This window comes from Hemitrygon akajei, chromosome 11 (assembly GCF_048418815.1).
Source record: "Hemitrygon akajei chromosome 11, sHemAka1.3, whole genome shotgun sequence".
Taxonomy (NCBI): Eukaryota; Metazoa; Chordata; class Chondrichthyes; order Myliobatiformes; family Dasyatidae; genus Hemitrygon; species Hemitrygon akajei.
The window spans coordinates 10855823-10878900 of record NC_133134.1 but is presented as its reverse complement, the minus strand read 5'-3'; the positions used below and the strand labels follow the sequence as shown (position 1 = coordinate 10878900).

The window sequence follows — 23078 nt, the reverse complement described above, 5'->3', positions numbered from 1 at the left end:
TGTTTTGGCTCAGAGCCTTCGTTGGAACCACATGTGTGTTGCTCAACATTTTCAGCATCTGCAAAACCTGTTATAACTCTGACCACGTTATATAAATTGGTTATAATATTCCAATGATTTGGTACCTGCAGAGAAAGGTATGAAGGCATCTCTCTTCACAAACCTCCCCTCAGCATCTAGAAAGTGGGAAGGGTTGAAGTCGTCTGGTGTTTCCCATTGAGTTTTGTCACGGAGGACAGAAGATAGCAGGGGAATTACCTGCATTCCCTTTAAAACAAAAGAAAATGTGAACATCATAGTCAGTTCTAAACCTTCTTCCTGTTGGGTGCAACTGGAGAATTCTGATAATATTTTACTAACAACAGGAGAGACCCTGTGAATTTTAGAGCATATGAAACTCCCACACTTGGAGAAATGTGTTCAGAATCAGAATCAGGTTTATTATCACCAGCATGTGACATGAAATTTGTTAACTTTGTCAAAACTCCCACAGTTGGAGAATTGTGTTCATTTCTGGCCATCTCATTACAGGAAGGATGTGGAAGCTTTAGAGAGGGTGCAGAGGAGATTTACCAGGACTAAAGAGCAGCTCTTATGAGGATAGGTTGACAGAGCTAGGGCTTTTCTCTTTAGAGTGAAGGAGGATGAGAGGAGTCGTGATAGAGGTTTACAAGATGATAAGAGGCAGAGATAGAGTGGACAGCTAGAGACCTTTTCTCAGGGCAAAAATAACTAATACAAGGGAGCATAATTTTAAGGGGATTGGAGAAAAATACAGCGGAGGATGTCAGAGGTAGTTTTTTTGTTTTTGTTTTTTTTTAAACTCAGAGAGTGGCGGAATGCCCTGCCAATGGTAATGGCAGAGACAGATAAATTAGAGGCATTTATTTTAGATAGGTACATGGATTACAGCAAAATGGAGGGTTACTTAGGAGGGAACAGTTAGATTGAGTTTAGAGTAGGTTAAAAGGTCAGCACAACATCATTGGCTGAAGGCCTGTAATGTTCTACTATATGTTCTAAGCATAGACAAAATGCTGGAGGAACTCAGCAGATCAGACAGCATCAATGAAGACAAATAAGCAGTCATCATTTCAGGCCTAGACCCTTCATCAGGACTGGAAATGAAGGGGGAAGAAGCCAGAATAAGAAGATGGGGTAAGGGAAGAAGTACAAGCTGGTGGGTTACAAGTGAGACCATGTGAGGGGGAAAGTGGATGTGGGGGGGGGGGAATGAAGTAAGAAGCTGTCAGGGGATAGGTTGAAGAGGTAACAGAGCTGAAGAAGAGGAATCTGATAGCAGAGGACAGTGGACCATGGAAGAATGGGAAGGAGGAGAGAAACCAGAGAGAGCTGATGGACAGGTGAAGAGAAGGGGCGAGAGGGTAACCAGAATGGGGAACGGAAAAAGAGAATGCAGCAAAATATTGGAAGCTGGAGAAGTCATTGAGGATTTTGACCGGGAATTTGACTGTTCATTCCCCTCCTTAGTGTAGCCTTGTGCTGTCTCACATAGCCTAGTGTAGTTTTGTGTTGTTTCATGTCCTGGAGGAATGTTATTTCGTTTTTACTGTGTACTGTACCAGCAGTTTATGGTCTAAATGACAATAAAAGCAACTTGAACTTGAACTTGAGATGCTGCATAACTTGTTGAGTTCATCCAGCATTTTGTGTGCGTGCTCTAGATTTCCAGCATCCACATAATATCATGGTTGTATACAAATTGCAATATTGATTTTATTTTAAAAAAATTCTATTCCTTTATTGTGTTATTTCTTATAGTAATAGCTTGAATTTGCAACTTGGGCCATTCAGCCCATTGAGTCTGTTCTGCCATTCCACCATGGCTGATCTTAGATCCCACTCAACTTAATACACCTGCCTTCTCCCCATATCCTTTGATGCCCTGACCGATCAGGAAACAATCAAATTCAGCCTTAAATATGCGATAGGAATTGACCTCCACCACAGTCTGTGGCAGAGCATTCCACAGGTTCACTATTCTCTGGGTAAAAAATTCTAAAAGGCAGCCCCTCAATTTTGAGGCTGTGCCCTCCAGTTCTAGGTACCCCCACCACAGGAAATAACATCTCCACATCCACCCTATCTAGTCCTTTCAACATTTGGTAGGTTTCAGTTAGATTCCCCCCTCCTCCCCACATTCTTCTAAATTTCAATGAGTACAGGCCCAAAGCTGCCAAAAGCATCGCATATGTTAACCCCTTCATTCCCAGAATCATCCTCGTGAACTTCCTTTGGTCTCTCTCCAATGACAGCACATTGTTTCTGAGATACGTGGCCCAAAACTGTTGACAATACCTGAAGTGCAGCCTGACTAGTGTTTTATAAAGCCTCTCCTTGCTTTTATATTCTCTTCCCCTTGAAATAAATACCAACATTGCATTTGCCTTCTTTACCACGGACTCAACCTGTAAAATAAAATCAACCTGTAAATTAACCTTCTGGGAGTCCCAAGTCTTTCAAAAATATCAAAGCAATGATTCATTCCTCCAGGTTATGTGCAATTTCCAATGCATTTCAAGGTGCTATACACGAGGCAGCTTACCAAGATACAATCCTATGGCTTTGCAGGAAAGATACTGGTTTGATGTTTGAACTTTCTCCCCATTTAGATAATAGTATGCATTATTGTTCCTTTACCAAAATTCATTATCATACATTTCCCAACAGTTTTCCATATGTCAATTTTTGCCCATTCTTCCAATTTGTCTAGGTCCTGCAGTAATCACATTACCTCCACAGTACTACCTACCCCTCCACCTATCTTTGTATCATCCACAAACTTTGCCACAAAGCCATGAATTTCATTATCAAACTCATTGACAAGCAAGGTGAAAAGTAGCGGTCCCAATACTGAACCCTGAGGAACACCAATAGTCTCCGGCAGCCAACCAGAAAAGGATCCCTTTATTCCCACTCACTGCTTCCTACCTGTCAGCCATTCCTCTATCCATGCCAGTATCTTTCCTGCAATGCCATAGGATTGTATCTTGGTAAGCTGCCCCGTGTATAGCACATTGAAATGCATTGGAAATTGCACATAACCTGGAGGAATGAATCATTGCTTTGATATTTTTGTTCATAATTTGAAGACTTTTACCTTTGGAATGAAATATTCTCTGAAGTGAGTATCCTTGGTTGTTGCATGTGGCATATTCATTGGGATGATGTTGGCAAATCTCTGGATCTCATGCAATACTGCATCAGTATATGGCATTGCCTTCCGATCCATCATTCGGGGTGCTCGCTCTGTTCCAATAACTCTATTAATTTCCTCTTGCACGTTTCCTTAAGAAAATAATACTTCAGTTTCTATGGCAACAGAAAACTGCAAATGTTGGACATATGAAATAAGAAGAAAGAAAATGACGGAAATGCTCAACAAATCAGGCAGCATCTATGGAAAAAGAAACAGTCAACTATTCAGATTGGTGATCTTTCATTAGAATAGATTCAAGTTCCCACAGCCTATGGACTCACTTTCAAGGACTCTTCATCTCATGTTCCTGATATTTATCGTTTATTTCTTTATTATTTTTTTCTTTTTATATTTGCACAATTTGTTGTCTTTTGGTTGAATGCCCAAGTTGGCATGGTCTTTCATTGATTCTGTAATGGTTATGAATTTATTGAGTACACTGGCAAGACAATCTCAGGGTTTTATTTGATGACATATATGTACTTTGATATTAAATTTATTTGAACTTTCAAGTCGCAGAGAATAGTGTAGCGGTCGGTGTAACACTACCGCTTTGCCAGTGATACGGGTTAAATCCCGCCACTGTCTGCAAGGAGTTTGTATGTTCTCCCTGTGACCGTGTGGGTTCCTCCAGGCATTCTGTTTCCTCCCACATTCCAAAGGGACAGCAGGGCCTGTTACCATGCTATATCTCTAAATAAAAATATAGAAAAGAAAAATACCTCTGACTGGTCTCTCCAAACTAATAGTCCATGTGAGATTTGAGAGAATTTGAATATCCTGTAAATTCTGAGAAATTTAATTTTTCCAGCATACTTGACTGGCAGGACATCTTTCTTTCATTATTGAAAGCCTTTAACTATAAAACAGAGCTGAAATTAATATCAGCTTCACTCATAGCACAGTTATAAAATGGAGCTGGTGGAAGGGCAAGTCAAAGTAAGTTTATTATCAAAGTACATACATACCACTTACGTGTCACCATATACTACCTTGAGATTCATTTTCTTGCAAGCATTTAGAGGCAAACAAAGAAATACAATAGCGTTTACATATGAAAAGCTATACAGACTGTAAATAAAAACTGTTGTTGACAAAATCAAAGACCGTGATGAATCAATGTATGGGAGGGAGATTGAAAATCCAGTTGAGTGGTGCCACAACAGCAACCACTCACTCAACACAAACAACAGAAAATCTGCAGATGCTGGAAATCCAAACAACACACAAAAATGCTGGAGGAACTCAGCAGGCCAGGCAGCATCAATGGAAAAGAGTATAGCCGGCGTTTTGGGCCAAGACCCTTCAGCAGGACTGGAGAAAAAAAGGTGAGGAGTAGAGTTAAAAGGCGGGGAAAGGTGAAGTAAAGTTGGGAAGTTGATTGGTGAAAGAGATACAGGGCTGGAGAAGGGGGGAATCTAATAGAAGAGGACAGAAGGCCTTGGAAGAAAGAAAAGGGGGAGGAGCTCCAGAGTGTGGTGAAGGGCAGGCCAGGTGATAAGGTGAGAGGGGAAAAGGGGATGGGGAATGGAGAAGAGGGCGGGGGCCATTATCGGAAGTTCAAGAAATCAATGTTCACGCCATTAAGTTGGAGGCGACCCAGATGGAATTTAAGGTGTCGTTCCTCCAGTCTGAGTGTGGCCTCATTGCGGCAGTAGAAGAGGCCATGGATAGACAAATTGGAATGGGAATGGGAAGTGGAATTAAAAAAGGGTGGCCACTGGCAGATCTTGCTTTCTCTGGCAGATGGAGCGTAGGTGCTCAGCAAAGTGGTCTTCCAATCTACGTTAGGTCTCAGCTATATACAGGAGGCCACATGTAAATAATCACATGTAGTTCATGTGAGAGTTCATGTAATTAATCACCTCTGACCTGAAAATGGGACTGTATCAGATGGGTTAGAACATAGAACATAGAATAGTACAGCACATTACAGGCCCTTCGGCCCACAATGTTGTGCTGACCCTCAAACCCTGCCTTCCATATAACCCCCCCACCTTAAATTCCTCCATATACCTGTCTAGTAGTCTCTTAAACTTCACTAGTGTATCTGCCTCCACCACTGACTCAGGCAGTGCATTCCACGCACCAACCACTCTCTGAGTGAAAAACCTTCTTCTAATATCCCCCTTGAACTTCCCTCCCCTTACCTTAAAGCCATGTCCTCTTGTACTGAGCAGTGGTGCCCTGGGGAAGAGGCGCTGCCTGTCCACTCTGTCTATTCCTCTTAATATCTTGTACACCTCCATCATGTCTCCTCTCATCCTCCTTCTCTCCAAAGAGTAAAGCCCTAGCTCCCTTAATCTCTGATCATAATCCATTCTCTCTAAACCAGGCAGCATCCTGGTAAATCTCCTCTGTACCCTTTCCAATGCTTCCACATCCTTCCTATACTGAAGCGACCAGAACTGGACACAGTACTCCAAGTGTGGCCTAACTAGAGTTTTATAGAGCTGCATCATTACATCACGTCTCTTAAACTCTATCCCTCGACTTATGAAAGCTAACACCCCATAAGCTTTCTTAACTACCCTATCAACCTGTGAGTCACAGACTATTTGGGCGGAATGGCCTGTTTCCATGTTGTATGACTCTATAACTCACTGCTACTGCTTGTTTTATACCTTTGAAATCAAACACATGAATTTTGGCAGAATGAGATTTTATTCAGATAAACAGGTAGACAAGTAAATTTAAATAATCTCTTACTTTGAATTTGTGGATACTTCATCATCAGTAGAATAGCCCAGCGCAGTGTGGAAGAGGAGGTATCCGTTCCGGCTGCAAACAGGTTGGTTACTGAAGTTACCAAGTTGTTGTCATGGAAATAGGAATCAGCGTTATTTGATTCCTTTGAAATGATTAAAAAAAAGATAAAACATGAAATTAGTTTGGAACCAGTGCTGTCAGACCAGTGTTTAGAAACAGGACTCGGGTTGGCACAGGATCTCAAATAGTGGAGCTGCTGACTCAAAGCGCCAGAGATCTGGTTTCAAACCTGACCTCAGGAGCTCTCTGTGTGGAACTGGCATGCTCTCCCAGTGGATTCCTCCCACATTCTAAGGCCAGTAACATTGATGGGTTAGACGGCCGCTGTCAAGGGGAGTGGCAGAATCTGGGCTAATGTTAATGAGAATGTGGCGAGAATGACCAAAAGTCAAAGATCAGCTTTACTCACCACATATATTTACATGTGATAGGAGATAGGAACAGAATTAGGCCATTCAGCCCATTGAGTCTTCTCCACCATTCCATCATGGCAGATTTTTTATCCCTCTAAACCCCATTCCCTTACCTTCTCTCTGTAGCCTTTGACACCCTTACCTAATAATAATCTACCAAGCTAGGCTTTAAATATACCCAATGATTTGGCCTCCACAGCTGTCTGCAGCAATGAATTCCACAGATTCACCACCCTATGGCTAAAGAAATTCTTCCTCATTTCCATTCTAAAGGGACGTTCTTGTGTTCTGAGGTTGTACCCATTGGTATTAGACTCTCCTACTATATGAAACATCCTCTCCACAACCACTCAATCTAGGCCTTTCAATATTTGATAGGTTTCAATGAGAATGCTCTCTCATTCTTCTGAACTCCAGCGAGTAGAGGCCTGTAGCCATCAAATGCTCCTCATAAATTAACTCTTTAATTTCCAAAATCAGTCTTGTGAACCTTCTTTGGACCCTGTCCTTTTATTGATAAGGGGTCCAAAACTGCTCACAATACTCCAAGTGCAGTCTGACCAATGCTCTATCCAGCCTCTGCGTTAGGAGTTTGCCATTAAGAATAAATATGCAAGGTTAACATTCTGGATTGGCATGGAGAAAACTAATTAAGGGATTACTGTTGTTCAAATTTCAGCAGCAGAATGCCAGCAGCTGAGAAATGCAAGGCACTAGTCTCCCAATACTCTCCCAATGTTAGGAACAGAAATCTTGCAGGAGAATCTCTACTGACACCAGGACAAGAGGCAGGGAATCTCCACTGAGATTGGGACACGAGGTAGGGAACCTCCGCTGGGACTTAGACATAAAAAGGGGATTTTTTGCATCTGCTTCATCAGTGTCAGCAAGGTAAAGGAGAGATCTGAAGCAACATACATCATTTCTGAATGCCTCACTTCTACCCTACTACACTTCTCTCTGCCTCGGAAAAGTGGCCAATGTAAATCAAAGTCACTGGACACGATCTCTTCTCCCCCTCCCATTGGGCAGAAGGTAGTGGTGAGAGTGGAGGGTTTGGAACGGTAGCATAATGGACAGCACAACAACATAACAGTTATGTAACACTATCGCATCACCAGCATTCAGGATTCAATTCCCACCGCTGCCCGTAAGGAGCTTGTACATTCTCCCCGTGACTGCATGGGTTTTCTTTGTTGCCTCCCACATTCCAAAGATGCACGGGTTAGAGTTAGTAGGCTGTGAGCATACAACGTTGGTGCCAGAGGTATGGCAACACTTGCAGGCTGCCCTCAGCACATATTGAAACTGGGTTGGTCATCGAGGCAAACAAAACTTTTGTTTGGATGTTTCGATATCTTGATACACGTGACAAATAATAAACTCATAAACCAATTCCATTTCCAATTATATTGCTGCCTGATCTGCTGTGTAGTTCCAGTACCTACTGCTGAGCATACTTTGCTTAAAATAAATACCGTGAGGTGCCACGCAAGCGTAGCAGTTAGTGCAATGGATGCCATTACAACTCGGGGAGCTGAAGCTCAGAGTTCAATCCTGATGTCCTCTGTAAGGAGTTTGTACGTCCTCTGCTTGGAATGTGTGGGTTTCCTCCAGATCCTCTGGTTTACTCCCACAGTCCAAAGATGTACCGGTTAGTAGGTTAGTAGGTCATTGTATATTGTCCCGTGATTAGCTAGGGTTAAGTCAGGTGCTGCTGACGGCACAGCTCGAAGGGCCGAAAGGCCTATTCCACACTTTATCTCTAAAGTTAGCAAAATATTTGTGTACCTCTTCTCGTTTTACCAAGAAAGCATCAATCAAGCTCCTTATATTGTTCTCATTCAGAGTTTTCTGATGTTCTCTGTAAAAATTCTGGATAAGCTGAACCATTTGTGTTCGATTTTGAAAGATTTTCTTGTGAGTTCCAGGTAGAAAGCCGAGGAAAGGAAATGCGTTGTACATCTGAGGAATATAGAACATGTTTAGTCCACCAAATGGTTCACCACTGTTCTGTAGAACATAGACTAACTGAGGCCTTCTGTTGGTCAGGATCAATGATAGATATTGCATCCCAGCTATCTAGGTGATATACAAGCCAGGGCAGTGTGATATGCGGAGTGAGCTGTTGCCCGCGTAGTAGGCTCACCTTCTTCATGCAGCTGATGAATCCAAAGGAACAATTTTGCACCAGCAGTGTGGCAAGAGTCGTCAGTCAACATTGAACTCAACATAGGACAATCCATGTACATGCAACTATGATAAACCAATTCCAATTCCAATGGGTGTTAAGTGGGTGTTAATGGGCATGGGCAAATGAATACATAACAGGGAAATAACTGGAGGAATGGGATTGATTTGAGACAGTATTGACATGGTGAACTATATAGAGACATGGAGACGTATAGTCCAGATACAGGCCCTTTGGCCCAACTGTCCCATGCCAGCCATGATTCCCACCTAAGCTAGTCCTATTGGTCCTTGTTTGGTCCATGTCCCTGTAAACCTTTCCAAAGCAAGTGCCTTTTAAACGTAAGGGCTAGGTAATCAAGGACCAACAGGCAGATGTTTAGGGTGATAAAAGAATGACTTATAGGAAACTTGAGGGGCAACTTTTTTACCGTGAGGGTGGTCTTTTGCTGGTGGGGGGTTGTTGTTGCTTTGCTGCTGCTTACGCATGGGAGGGGGGGAGTTGGGGGGGCTGTGGGGTTCTAACATTTAACTGTCGTTCATTCTTTGGGGTATTCCTCTATTTTTGTGGAGGTTTGCGAAGAAAAAGAATTTCAGGATGTATATTGTATACATTTCTCTGACATTAGATTGTACCTTTGAACCTATATGGAATGAACTGCAAGAGAGTGGTTGAGGCAGGTGCATTAACAACATTTAAAAGGCATCTGGCAGAATAACAATTCAGTATAGATTAGTGGGCTAAAGGACCGATTTCTATGCTGTAGTGCTTGGTGATTATGATCCTATGATAGCTTCCACAGAATGGGGTATTAGCAATGTATTGTACACACAGTAGTCACTTTATTAGGTAGGTACTGTACATCCTATATCTAAAAAGTGGCCACTGAGTGTAAGGTTGTGGTCTTCTGCTACTGTAGCCCATCCACTTCAGGGTTTGATGTGCTGTGCAGTCACAGATGCTCTTTTGCACACCACTGTTGTAACACATGGTTATTTGAGTTACTGTTGCTTTCCTGTCAGCTTGAACCAGTCTCATCATTCTCCCCCGATCTCTCTCAATTAATAAGGCATTTTCACCCACAGTGCTGCTGGTCACTGGATGGTTTTGCACCATTCGCTGTAAACTCTAGAGACTATTATGTGTGAAGATCTCAGGAGATTAGCAGTTTCTGAGATACTCAAAACCACCCCATCTGGCACCAAGATTCATCCCACAGTCGGTCCCTTAGATCTCATTTCTTCCCCCATTCTGATGCTTGGTCTGAAGAATAACTGAACGTGACCATGTCTGCATGCTTTATGCATTGAGTTGCTGTCACATGACGATATTGGCATTAATATGTAGATGTACAGGAGTACCTAATAAAGTGGCCATGGAATGTACTTTGATGTAGAGTGTAAACATATAAACTCACATGTGTATTTCAACAAGCTACACTATAATGGCAATATGCCATTCAAAAATAGTTCAGAACCGAATTCCATTGTAATACTGAATATACAGTTTACCTGCACTCTGGAAGATCCAAGCAGATTAAAATTTTCACGTATCAGTTTTGTTATGGTGAGAAATATTTCATCGTTGTAGTCAAATCGTTCTCCAAAAACTATAGAGCAGATAATATTGGCCATGGCAGAGGTAACAGGCACAGTTGTACTGAATGCTTGGCCTGTCAAAGAGAGAATATCAACACATTGTTCAATGCTAGGCCAGAAATAAAAGGCAATGCAATATATGTGTATTACTACTTCACTTTCTTTGCTCACGTAGTTCTGTGATTATACAGGCTGTGAATCGTCTACATTTCAGTCAGTACCCCGTCAGTATAGATTGGGAAGAACATCTCCTCCACAATCACCATCAGCACTGGTGCACCACAAGGCAGTGTCCTTTAGGAGGTACAGGAGCCTTAAGTGCCACACCACCAAGATCAGAAACAATTATTACCTCCTCACCAGCTTTGGAACCAGCACGGATAACTAAAATGCATTTAAATAGCATTTAAAGGGCCCTTCCATGTCCTTCTTGTGAGTTCGCAAAGCATCTTACAGCTAATGAAGAGCTTTGGAAGTGCAGTCACTGTGAGAAAAATGGCTGAGGTCATTCAGATTCAGTTTATTGTCATTTAGAAACCACAAATGCAATGCTGTTAAAAAATGAGACAACGTTCCTCCAGAATGATATCACAAAAGCATATGACAAAACAGACTACACCAGAAAATCCACATAACCTTTAGCAATCGCCAATCCAGAGTCCGGAGAGGCTGCTGCGTATTAATATCGCGCTACCGTCTTAGCGTGTTTCCCAGAAAGGAGCTCCAAATCCACCAGACAAACAAGACCAAAAAATAAAGCTGCAAGACCTGCACAAAACCACATAGTTACAACAGTGCAAACAATAGCATAATTGATAAAAAGCAGACTATGGGCACAGTAAAAATAGTCCAAAGATGTTAAAAGACTATAAGTTCAAAAGAAATCACCACACAGTTTCCACAAGTCCCCAGGGTCCCAACAGACTCGCCATCCCACACCAGCGGCAGAAGGGAATACCCCCGCTATGGACTTCCACGGCGCCGTCCGACTCAGCCTTGCAGACGCAGCACACACCGAAAACGACCTGACCGCAGCAGACTCCAAGTCCGTCGAACCTCCAAGCCGACGACCATCCCCTCTGGCACAGCTTCTCCGAGCACCATCCTCTGCCGAGCGTATTAAGACGCCCCCGCCAACGGCCATCGGCAACGCGACCCCGAGGACTGGGGGCCTGTTCTTCCCAGCAGAGACCCAGACCTCACAGCAGCAGCAATGAAGAAAGTCTTCCTGGAGATTTCCCGATGTTCCTTCATGCTCCCAAGTCCATTTTCAATCGATTATGATTGCGCACGGCACCCCATTTCACAAATAACAGATAATCAGCTCCGGAGTGGCCGCTGCAAGCTGTGTCGCGCTGCCATCTTGGAAATGTACTGTCCCGAATCAGTAACACAACCTGAGTTTGTAGTTCTGAATAAATACCTGCACTCTGGAAAATCCAAGCAGTTTAAAATTTTCATGTATCTGTTTTCTAACTGTGAGAAATATTTTGTCCTTGTGGTCAAATCATTTTCAATCTATAGAGCAGACAACTTCGGCCATGGCAGAGGTAATGGGCACAGTTCTATTCAAGGGTTGGCACTGGCTGAGGGAAAAAGTGAATAAAACTGCAATAATCTGTAATTGTAATCTAACTCGTGACCTTCCACTGCACCCTCTATCTGCACTGCACTTTCTCTGTACTGTAGCACTTCATTCTGTATTCTCTTATTGATTTACCTTGTACAATTGTAATGAATTCATCTGTTTGAGTGGTACACAAGACAAAAAGGATCTAGCACCTTCCTGGCCTCTCTAACAAATAAACTCTTCTCAAGCTTCCAGAAGGGTACAGATATCAAGTATGACTGACATCTTGATGACAAATTCTGCCATTTTCATCAGGGATGATGGGCCAGGATATGTCTAGTCCGGTGGCATTTATATATACCCCACAGTCCATCCCTCCTGATTGGCTAGTCCTCATGCAATCAGGTTTCCACTCTCCCATCTTGTTTACTATCGAATTCCAGTTCTTACTTCCAGCGAGACCTTCATCTTTGTTAAAATTATTTTCCTGCAGTTTGATTTCAATGGCTTCCCAAAACCAGGCAATCCCAAAACCCATTGCTCTGTGCTGTTGGAGGCAATCCTATGGCCATTGCGAATGCAGAGTCTGCTACTGCCGATTTCTCCAGGTAACCCAAACGGACACACCTCCTGTGCTCCTAGGTGCCAGTTTCCACAGTCCGGCTGATATACGCTGCTCCGCATTCTCAGGGAATTTTAGCAAATAAGTAAGAACTGTAATTTAATTGTAAACAAGGTGAGAGAGTAGAAACATGATTGGATGAGGACTAACCAATCAGGAGTAAAGGACTACAGGGGTATAAATACCACTGGAATAGACATGCCCAGACATCATCCCTGATGAAGAAGGCAGAGTTTGTCATTAAAATGTCAGTTATAATTGATACTTGTACCAGGCTGGAAGCCCGTGGAGAGTTTATTCGTATGCAAGACAAGTTTTTCACTGTATCTTCGTATATGTGACAATAATAAACCAATTTTCCAATCTATTGTTCCAAAATTGGATAAGATTAGCTCTTTTGTCACTTGTACATCGAAACATACAGGGATATATACAACACATGCCAGTGATAATAAACCTGATTCTGATGTGTTCTGTGTGGTAATGACCAACACAGTCCAAGGATGTGCTGGGGGCAGCATGTAAGTGTTTCCTTGCTCCCGGTACCAACATAGCTTGCCCAAAGCTTACTATGTTTTTTTGACATGCGACAGGAAGCCAGAGCACCCAGAAGAGACCCATGCAGTCACAGGAAGAACATACAAGCTCTTTACAGGCAGTAGGGGGAATTGAATCCTGATCTCTGCAAAGTATCGTGGCCATTGCTACCATGACTATTGGAAACCCCAACAGTACAGCATCTAGTTCACTCATTCTCACACTCACTTTAACTTCACCATTCATAGACTTTCCTGAAACTTGCCCATGTCAAAAATCTGCAGTCAACGATCAACTTAACTTGCTATATACATTTACATATATTATGAATTTACTGTGGTGTGTTGGTCAGGGCACAACATGCAATGAGAAACAACAACATTCAACAATTGTAAAGAATAAAGATTTATATAAGAATGAAAGTTGAAATGCAGATATTGAATAAAATGTGCATAAATACATAAATACCAGCATGTATTTACAATGTAATCAGCATTATAAAAGTGATTTAAAGTGTTTACAGTGCAGTGACAGGGTTAATAGATAGAAGGGGGTGGGGGGCATCTAACCAGAATAGTTGATCAGATTAACAACCTTATGGAAGAAACTTTTATGATGGTGTGATTTTTTTTTGTTGTAGAAGCCCTGTAGCACTTTCCAAAAGGGAGGGAATTATAGTCTGTTTGTGTATTAATAGGAGTTATATCGAATAGTCAGGTAAATCCGCCAGTCCAGACCACCAGAATCCCAGAGTACTGGACCTCAGAACACAGTTACCAGCTGTCCTCTGCAACAGGCACCTGGCATGACTACAGGCTGCTAGAAGTTTAAAGACAGGAAATTATAACAGAACCGTCTGCTCTACAAATGTCACTTGTTCAATTCAATGTACCACCCAGAGTAGAAGAGTAAGACTCCAACCTTGGTGAGCTTCCACCTCTCGCACCAGGTACTTGGCCTCCTCGATTATCTTGTCCTCAATTGTCCTCTTGCCCATTCCAAAATTGCGTAACGTCATTAAAGTGAATCTTCGCATTTGTCTCCATGATTCCCCGTGTCCAAAAGAAATCCCTAAAAACCACATGCAATGAAAACTTGTGAGAACGTCTAGCCAAGAGGAAGAAGCTCTTCGATATTTCTCAGTCTCCACTTCATGGCCGTCACCGACAAATGAGATAACCTCACAGACTTCTACCAATGTTCAGCTCAGAGCATCCTTACATGCTGCAATACTGTGTGGTCCGGAAACAGCACGACAAACATACAGTATGTACAGAAAGGTGCTGGGAAAAAAACATAGAAACATAGAAAACCTACGGCACAATACAGGCCCTTCGGCCCACGATGCTGTGCTGAACATGTATTTACTTTAGAAATTACCTAGGGTTACCCATAGCCCTCTATTTTTCTAAGCTCCATGTACCTGTCCAGGAATCTCTTAAAAGACCCGATCGTATCCGCTTCCACCACCGTCGCCGGCAGCCCATTCCACGCACTCACCACTCTCTGCATAAAAATTGTACCCCTGACATCTCCTCTCTACCTACTTCCAAGCACCTTAAAACTGTGCCCTCTTGCAGCAACCATTTCAGTCCTGGGAAAAAGCCTCTGACTATCCACACGATCAAAAGGCCAGCTGTATCGTGAAGGATCCCACCCACCTTATGTGTGGACTATTTGTCCCACTCCTATCAGGAGAAAGGCTATGCTGCATCACACCAGGACAACTAGATTCAAAAACAGTTACTTCCCCTGAGCTGCCAGGCTGGTCAACACCTCTGCCCACTAAGCCGCTTCTCCACACCTCTCACCACCACTACATACATGTCACCCAGCATTACTTTATGTATACACGATCAGTCTGTGTATGTAACAGTTACTTGCACATTGTTGTCTTATGGCCTTCATCGATGCTGACTGTTGTCGTCGACACAAGTCGCAATATTGAAATGCACACAATAAATCTGTTCTCTTCCTGAATTAATGTCTCCACTGGAAATAGTTCCCTGTTCCGGGGGGTGGGGGGGGGGGGTCAAGATTGCTCTTGTACCCTGCCACTCTAATCTGTAACATAAACTTCCATTGTTTTGCAATAAAGTAAATATATCAACAATGGAAATAGGGAAATATCTATTACCGTAACCATTAGCCTGCATTTCCAACACGGGGATCTCTGCCCTCTCTGCAAACTCATCTGCCTGATCCACAAGAGCCTCTGTCACTGCTTTGTAGCCTGTGAGGACCACAGCTTTTTCCACTCCCAGCTGAATGGTGAACACAGGTCCATACTGCTCCGATAACTGAAAACAAACGGAGAACATCCCGTCAACGTAATTACACTCAGTGGCCACTTTATTAGGTACACCTGCTTGTTAATGCAAATATCTAATCAGCCAATCATGTGGCAGCAACTCAATGCATAAGAGCATGCAGACATGGCCAAGAGGTTCAGTTGTTGTTCGGACCAAACGTCAGAATGGGGAAGAAATGGGATCTGAGTGACTTTGACCGTGGAATAACTGTTGGTGCCAGACAGGGAAGTTTGAGTATCTCTTGAAGAGGATGGGCTACAGCAGCAGAAGACCATGAACAAACAGAAATAACCTCTGTGGTCACTTTATTAGATACCTCCTGCACATAATAATGTGGCCACTGAGTGTATGTTGGACAGATTGGTGGTACCAAGGCTGCATGCAAAGAGGCATTTAATGCTTCTTTGTCTGTTAAAAGTTTCTCTTGCCGTTGTTTCGCTTTAGAATGGCTGATATGGTAATTGTATTCATTTGTTAATCAATGGGGAATGTTATTGTGTTTGGTGAGGCTGGGAACTTGGGGGAGGGGTTGCGCAGGCTTGGGGAGTCCGGAGGGAGACGCCGAGGAAGGAGGACGTGCGCTCGGGAGACCACCGGGGAGTCCGAAGTGGGAGTTTCGGGAGGACGACCACCGAGGAGTCGAATGGTTCGCTGGATGAGCTCCACTGATGTGCACTAAACTGACTGAACTTTGATAAGTTGGCGCCTTTTGTTTTTTTCTTGTATATATATATATATTGTACTGCCTAATACTCTTTTAATTTTAGTAAACTCTTTAAAGTGTATTTCATAATGGTATTTGTTGTGAGTTTGATACTGCCGGCAGGGCGCGAGGCATAAACTCAATTCTCACAGCACCTGCGTGTACGGGAGGTGGGTTGGTGTGTGGCTGGATCTCTTTTTCCCCTAGATATATACCAGCCTGTTGGGTAAGTGTTACATTTGTGGGGGCTCGTCCGGGATTGGATTGTCAGGGGGCTGTGGAATCGCGCAGGTAGTGAAGGCACCGGACATGGCTAGCGTGAGGATGAGTCAGTTATTCAGTGGCTCTCTGGAGGAGGACAAGGTGGCGTGGACTATTAGGCAGGCTTATAGGAAAGGCCCCCCTCCATCGTTCGGGCAATTGATTAGAGAGGTGCGGGAGGAAGAGAGAGCGTTGGGGCGGAAAAGGGGCGTGGCCTACGGGAGCGATCCTCAGTGATACAGGAAGTGGTGGCTGGGTGGAGGAATGACAACCCACCGAGGGGTAGAGAATCCCCTCTGGAGGGGAGGGACAGGGGAGGTACCCACTCTCAGGGGCGACCAGTGCCGAGGGTTGGGAGTGGGAGTCGTCCTGGGAGAGGAGGGGCGGCAGGCAGCGTGTGCTTTAACTGTGGGAAAGAGGGGCATTTCAGGCGGGACTGTGGGCGGCCGAGGGTGTGCTATAGCTGTGGGGAGGAGGGACACTTTAGGTGGGATTGTGAGAGACAAGGAGTTCCGCGGAGGACAAGCCCCCCTGCGACTAAGAAGGGGGAGGTGTCGGGAAACTTAGGAAAGGTTCAGTGAGGGAACGGACTGGAGCCTCTGGAGGAACATGTTCCCAGAGATCAGCCAGGGGACCACCGGGTGCCCACGCCTCTATTCCAGATGGGCTGGTAGGACCCCGTGCCAGTGTGGGTCTACGGATAGAGGGAGTTTACGCAAAAGCCGTTCTGGATACGGGATCGCAGGTGACCTTATTGTACCGGTCTTTCTACCACCAATATCTAAAGCATTTGCCCGTAACCCCATTTGACGCCCTGCAGATTTGGGGTGTGAGCGAGGCTGACTACCCGTACGATGGGTACCTATCGGTGAGATTGGAGTTCTCGGAGGGCGATGTGGGAGTGTCCGAAGCTATTGAGACGTTGGTGTTGGTGTGTCCTGACCCGGTGGAAACTGGTGGTGCTGCCCTCCTGGTGGGGACTAATTCCCCCGTTGTGCGACGGCTCCTGGGAGCTTGTAAGGAGAAAGCGGGGGAAGACTTTCTGGAGACCCTCTCGGTGCATCCAGTGTTTCGAGCAGTGTTCGAAGAAGGGGTTGCCTCACTAGAACTGGACCCGGAGTGTAAACGCGGGACGGTGTGGTGTACGCAGGCGAGGCCCAAGGTGATCCGACCCGGGGAGGTAGCACTAGTGATGGGGACCCCCAGATTCCCAGGAGTGCCGACGGGCGAAGCCCTGTTAGTAGATGCCCCGGACGATCTTGAAGGGGAGACACGATTTCCGGCGGGGACGCTGGTGAGGCCCGAAGTGCAGAGACCAGGGGTGGTGCATGCGAGGCGTATAGCTATAAGTGTCAGGAACACCACGGCAAGAGAAATCACCTTTAAGAGGGGAATGCCGCTGGCACATCTGTTCCCGGTGACGGTAATGTCTAGCGCACCAGTGAGGACCCCTAACGGGGAGGGATCGGAGCATCGAAGGGAGCTGACCGCTGAAGTCTTTAACTTCGGGGATTCCCCTGTGTCGCCGGAGTGGAAACACAGACTAGTGGAGAAGATGCTGAAGATGGAAGCTGTTTTTTCTCAGGGCGAGTTTGATGTTGGCTGCTCCAAAAGCACTCGCCACACGATCCGGGTGACGGAGGACACCCCGTTCAGAGAGAGATCCCGGCGGCTGGCTCCGGCAGATGTTGAGGACGTGCGACAGCACCTGCGCAAGTTGAAGGAGGCCGGAATCATAGCTGAGTCCCGAAGTCCTCATGCGTCCCCAATAGTGGTGGCACGGAAGAAGAATGGGCGAGTGCGCATGTGTGTTGACTACAGGACGTTGAATCGGCGAACTGTCCCTGATCAATATACTGTCCCAGGAGTCGAGGATGCGCTGGCCTGCCTGAGCGGTGCGAAGTGGTTCAGTGTGCTGGATTTAAGAAGTGGGTATTACCAGATCCCAATGAGTGCGGCCAATAAAGAGAAGACCGCTTTTATCTGCCCGCTGGGGTTCTTTCAGTTCGAACGAATGCCCCAAGGCATATCGGGAGCCCCAGCAACCTTCCAGAGGCTCATGGAGAGAACTGTGGGTGATATGAATCTGTTAGAGGTGCTGGTGTACCTGGACGATTTGATAGTGTTTGGATCGACTTTGGAGGAACATGAGGAAAGGCTGTTGAAGGTGTTGGGCCGGCTTAATGAAGAAGGGTTGAAGCTTTCCCTGGACAAATGCCAGTTCTGCAAGACGTCGGTTAGCTACGTTGGTCATATCATTTCGCGAGAGGGAGTGGCTACTGACCCAACCAAGATAGAGGCCGTGACCACCTGGCCGAGACCCCAGAAAGTGGGCGCTCTGCGCTCATTTTTGGGGTTCTGTGGGTATTACCGGCGATTTGTGAAAGGATACGCCAAAGTATGTCATCCGTTGACTCAGCTGTTGTGTGGCTATCCCCCGGTGGGGAAGAAACGGACGGGGGACCAGAGGCAGGACGCTGGAGGATACTGGAACCCGGCGGAACCTTTTGGCTCGAGATGGGATGATCAATGTGAAGATGCGTTCCGATCTTTGAAAAGGGCACTGACCCAGGCCCCGGTGTTGGCTTTTGCCGATCCCCAGAAGCCATATGTGCTGCACACGGATGCCAGTCGAGAGGGTCTCGGGGCTGTTCTGTACCAGGAGCATGGCAAAGCATTGAGGCCGGTAGCCTTTGTCAGCCGAAGCTTGTCGCCATCGGAGAGAAACTATCCCACTCACAAGTTGGAGTTCCTGGCGCTGAAGTGGGCGGTGGTGGACAAGTTGGGCGATTACCTGTACGGAGCCAAGTTTGAGGTGCGAACGGATAACAATCCGCTCACTTATATTTTGACTTCGGCAAAGCTGGATGCCACAGGACATCGGTGGCTGGCGGCCTTGTCGGTATATGATTTCAGCCTGAGGTACCGCCCCGGAAGCAAGAATGTCGATGCGGATGCTTTGTCTCGTCGGGAGCCGGGGGGACAGGAGAAGGACGAGGAGTGGGAGAGTGTCTCTGCCCCTGGAGTGAAGGTGATGTGCCAGTTTGCTATCACCGTGAAGGCCGAGGGAAGAGGGAGGCTGGAACGAGCCGTGGACCATTTGGGGGGTTTTGACGACGCCATACCCCTAGCTTACTGTGACCTGACCGCACTGCGGACTAAACAGTTGCCGGAACTGAGTCCGGGGGAAGTGGCAGCTGCTCAGCAAAATGACCCGGGCATTGGCACAGTGTGGAGAGCGGTCGAGAGGGGGGATGGGGCGTTGGCTGAGAAGGCGAAACACCCATTCGTGCCCCTGTTGTTGAAGGAGTGGTCTCGGTTGAAGTTAAAGAACAAAATCTTGTACCGGGTAACGGCGCCTCCGGACCAACCCCACTGTTGGCAACTGGTCCTGCCGGAGGAGTATCGGCAGGCTGTACTCCAGGCCCTACATGATGATTCTGGACACTTGGGGGTGGAAAAGACCTATGGATTACTCAAAGACCGGTTCTACTGGCCCCGGATGAGGGGGGAAGTCGAAGAATACTGTAGGGGCTGCAGTCGTTGCATCCGGAGGAAGACCCTGCCCACGTTGGCGGCTCCACTGTCGCACTTACAGAGTGCGGGACCTCCGGACCTGGTGTGTATGGATTTTCTGTCGATTGAACCTGACACCAGCAACACCGCGAATGTCTTAGTCATTACCGATCATTACACTCGCTATGCTCAGGCATTTCCCACTAAGGATCAGAAGGCGACGACAGTGGCGAAGGTGTTATGGGAGAAGTATTTTGTTCATTACGGCCTTCCCAGGCGAATCCATAGCGATCAGGGGCGGGACTTTGAGAGCCGCCTTATCCATGAATTACTGACTATGCTTGGGGTTGAGAAATCCAGGACTACCCCGTATCACCCACAGGGAGATCCGCAGCCAGAGAGGTTCAACCGGACCCTGTTGGATATGCTCGGGACGCTGGAGATTGGGCAGAAAAGCAGGTGGAGTCGTCATATTGGACAATTGGTTCACTGTTACAATTGTACTCGCAATGATGCTACAGGATATTCGCCCTATTATCTGATGTTCGGGCGGGAAGCGAGGTTGCCCATTGACTTGTGTTTTGGGGGTGAAGTGGGTGAATTACCCGGGAAGTCCCATCTAAAGTATGTGTCCGACATGAAGAGGGAGTTACAGCGGGCGTACGAGTTGGCCGAGGCGGCGGCTACCAAACAAAATCAGAGGAATAAGATGCGGTATGATCGAAAGGTGAAGTTTGTTCAATTATTGCCGGGCGACCGGGTCCTTTTACGGAATTTGGGACTCCCTGGTAAGCACAAGTTGGCAGACCGATGGGCGGCCAGTCTCTATGTAATAGAGAGCCAGATGCCGAACCTGCCAGTTTACCGGGTGAAACCTGAGGATGGGAAAGGGCCTATCAAGGTACTCCATCAGAATCACCTGCTGCCGCTGGGTCAAGCGGTGCAGGTGGATATGGAGCCAGAGTGGGAGGTTACACCCAGTACAAGGACTCTGCGAGGGCACAGAGAAAGGGAAGAGACCACTGCTGAAGAGCGGGGACGGGTCCCTCTCCCGGAAATGGCTACTGATTCGGAAGAGGACGACTCAGATGAGTGGCCCCTGTTCCCATTCGCTGGTGCTCCAGTACCCGGAGAGGAGGCTCCTGGCCCTTCCCATACTGAATTGGGTGAGAGGAGGGAAGGTCTTGAGGGCCAGATGGAGAGGCAGCCAACAGTGGTGGGAGAGAGGGTGGAGCCCGAGCGTGAGCCGGAGAGATCTCAGGTGAGGGAGGACCCCCGTGAGGAAGGGGGTGAGGGTCTGTCAGGAAGACCTGGGGTGTCCGAGACAGTGGGTTCGCAGGTGGAGAGGGAGCCCAGGGGGGCAGAAGGGGTATGGAGATCTCAGAGGATTAGGCGCCCCCCAGAGCGGTTGACATATGTGGTACCAGGAGAACAGAGTGTGATTTCTACTGCTCTGGGTAGTTATGTCGCTGCTTTCTGCACCTGGGTTGGGTTTTGTGTGTTGCAAGAAGCTTTGGGGAACTCTAGTAATGCCATGAGGGCATGACATTTGCTGGTGGGGAGAGAATGTACAATGTCCTGTGTATGTTACTAAAAAGGGCTTCTTTGGTTTGTTACGAGTAGGAATGCTTCTTTGTCTGTTAAAAGTTTCTCTTGCCGTTGTTTCGCTTTAGAATGGCTGATATGGTAATTGTATTCATTTGTTAATCAATGGGGAATGTTATTGTGTTTGGTGAGGCTGGGAACTTGGGGGAGGGGTTGCGCGGGCTTGGGGGGTCCGGAGGGAGACGCCGAGGAAGGAGGACGTGCGCTCGGGAGACCACCGGGGAGTCCGAAGTGGGAGTTTCGGGAGGACGACCACCGAGGAGTCGAATGGTTCGCTGGATGAGCTCCACCGATGTGCACTAAACTGACTGAACTTTGATAAGTTGGCGCCTTTTGTTTTTTTCTTGTGTATATATATATATATATATATATATATATATATATATATATATATATTGTACTGCCTAATACTCTTTTAATTTTAGTAAACTCTTTAAAGTGTATTTCATAACGGTATTTGTTGTGAGTTTGATACTGCCGGCGGGGCGCGAGGCATAAACTCGATTCTCACAGCACCTGCGTGTACGGGAGGTAGGTTGGTGTGTGGCTGGATCTCTTTTTCCCCTAGACATATACCAGCCTGTTGGGTAAGTGTTACAAGTTCATGGCCTAAGGTAGAAGGAGATGAGTTACTAACTTCAAACTTTCTGCATAATCACTCTAAGAGTTTAACTGCAGATCATGTAACGAGAGCTGTATAACTCAACTTCATCTACCTTAGGCCATGAACTTAACAATCACCCCTGCTGTGGACACTTTCTGGAGGGCCAAGATCTGTATGCTCCACGACCGCTGGACTGTGTGTGTAAATGTAGGAGGGGACTGTGTTGGAAAATAAATGTGCTAGGTTTTCTAAAATTGACTCCTTCTACCTTAGGCCACAAACTTATCAATTACCCCTCGTATATATACCTACTGCTCTCTGGCCATAGGATTTCATCACCAAAGACCTCAAACTGTTAATTCTGTTTTTATGTTGTCTTTATGAATGGAGCCAATGTCCAAAAATGAATAAAGCTTTGCATGAATCCCTGCTGAGTTCCTCCAGCATCTTGTGTGTGTAACTCTGGATTTCCAGCATTAGCAAAATCTCGTGTTTATAACCTCAATGTACCCTTGTGATGAATTGATCCACATGGATGGCATGTAAAGCAAGCTTTTCTCTGCACCTCAATACATCTGACAATAACAAACGAATCCCAGTTCCAATTCCAGTTCACTTCCTTACCTCTGTAAGACTTTGGTACAGCATCTTCAGATCCAGCGTGTGTAGGTTTCCGATCAAAGGCAGAGGGGTTGGACCCGGGGGCAGCTTGTAAAATGCTGAGGGCTTACACGCCGTGTAAAAGTACATCACACAAAACACAGTCAGAAGTGAAAAAAGGATCAGTGTGACTGTGTCTGCAGCAAACAAGCTGAGGAAAGACATGATCTATTAATTAAATTCGCACGCTCGCAATCAGAAAGAAATCCTTGGATTTACAGAGTGGGGGTAAGATGGATCCTTCACAATAAATGATCTTCCAGGGTTCAGACAAAAGTGTAATACATATATCTTGGCAGAGCTGCACAAGATTGTAATTAAACATTAACAATTAGTCCAAAGGGACAAACTCTCACTTTCGTATACAGCACAGGAAAAGGCTCTTCTGCCTACAAACTAAAGTCAATTTAATTGCTTATGAATAATTATTAACTATTTTACACTATTGAAATATTTTCTTCTGCTTATAAGTAACTCCATCATCATAGATACTTGGA

General features: G+C 45.8%; 1 protein-coding gene across 1 annotated transcript in view; it reads right to left on the bottom strand.

Annotated features, from left to right (window-relative positions):
* LOC140736326 (uncharacterized) overlaps positions 1 to 22878 on the bottom strand; it is a 78768-nt gene extending 55890 nt beyond the window's left edge. The window contains exons 1-8 of the mRNA XM_073062330.1: positions 22546 to 22878; positions 15058 to 15220; positions 13842 to 13991; positions 10105 to 10265; positions 8194 to 8367; positions 5930 to 6071; positions 3122 to 3309; positions 126 to 267 (exon numbers count right to left, since the gene is read on the bottom strand). Coding sequence (XP_072918431.1) covers positions 126 to 267; positions 3122 to 3309; positions 5930 to 6071; positions 8194 to 8367; positions 10105 to 10265; positions 13842 to 13991; positions 15058 to 15220; positions 22546 to 22746 — 1321 coding nt within the window. The 5' untranslated portion in view covers positions 22747 to 22878. The remainder of the gene's footprint in view (positions 1 to 125; positions 268 to 3121; positions 3310 to 5929; positions 6072 to 8193; positions 8368 to 10104; positions 10266 to 13841; positions 13992 to 15057; positions 15221 to 22545) is intronic.
* Between the last annotated feature and the right edge of the window lie 200 nt (positions 22879 to 23078).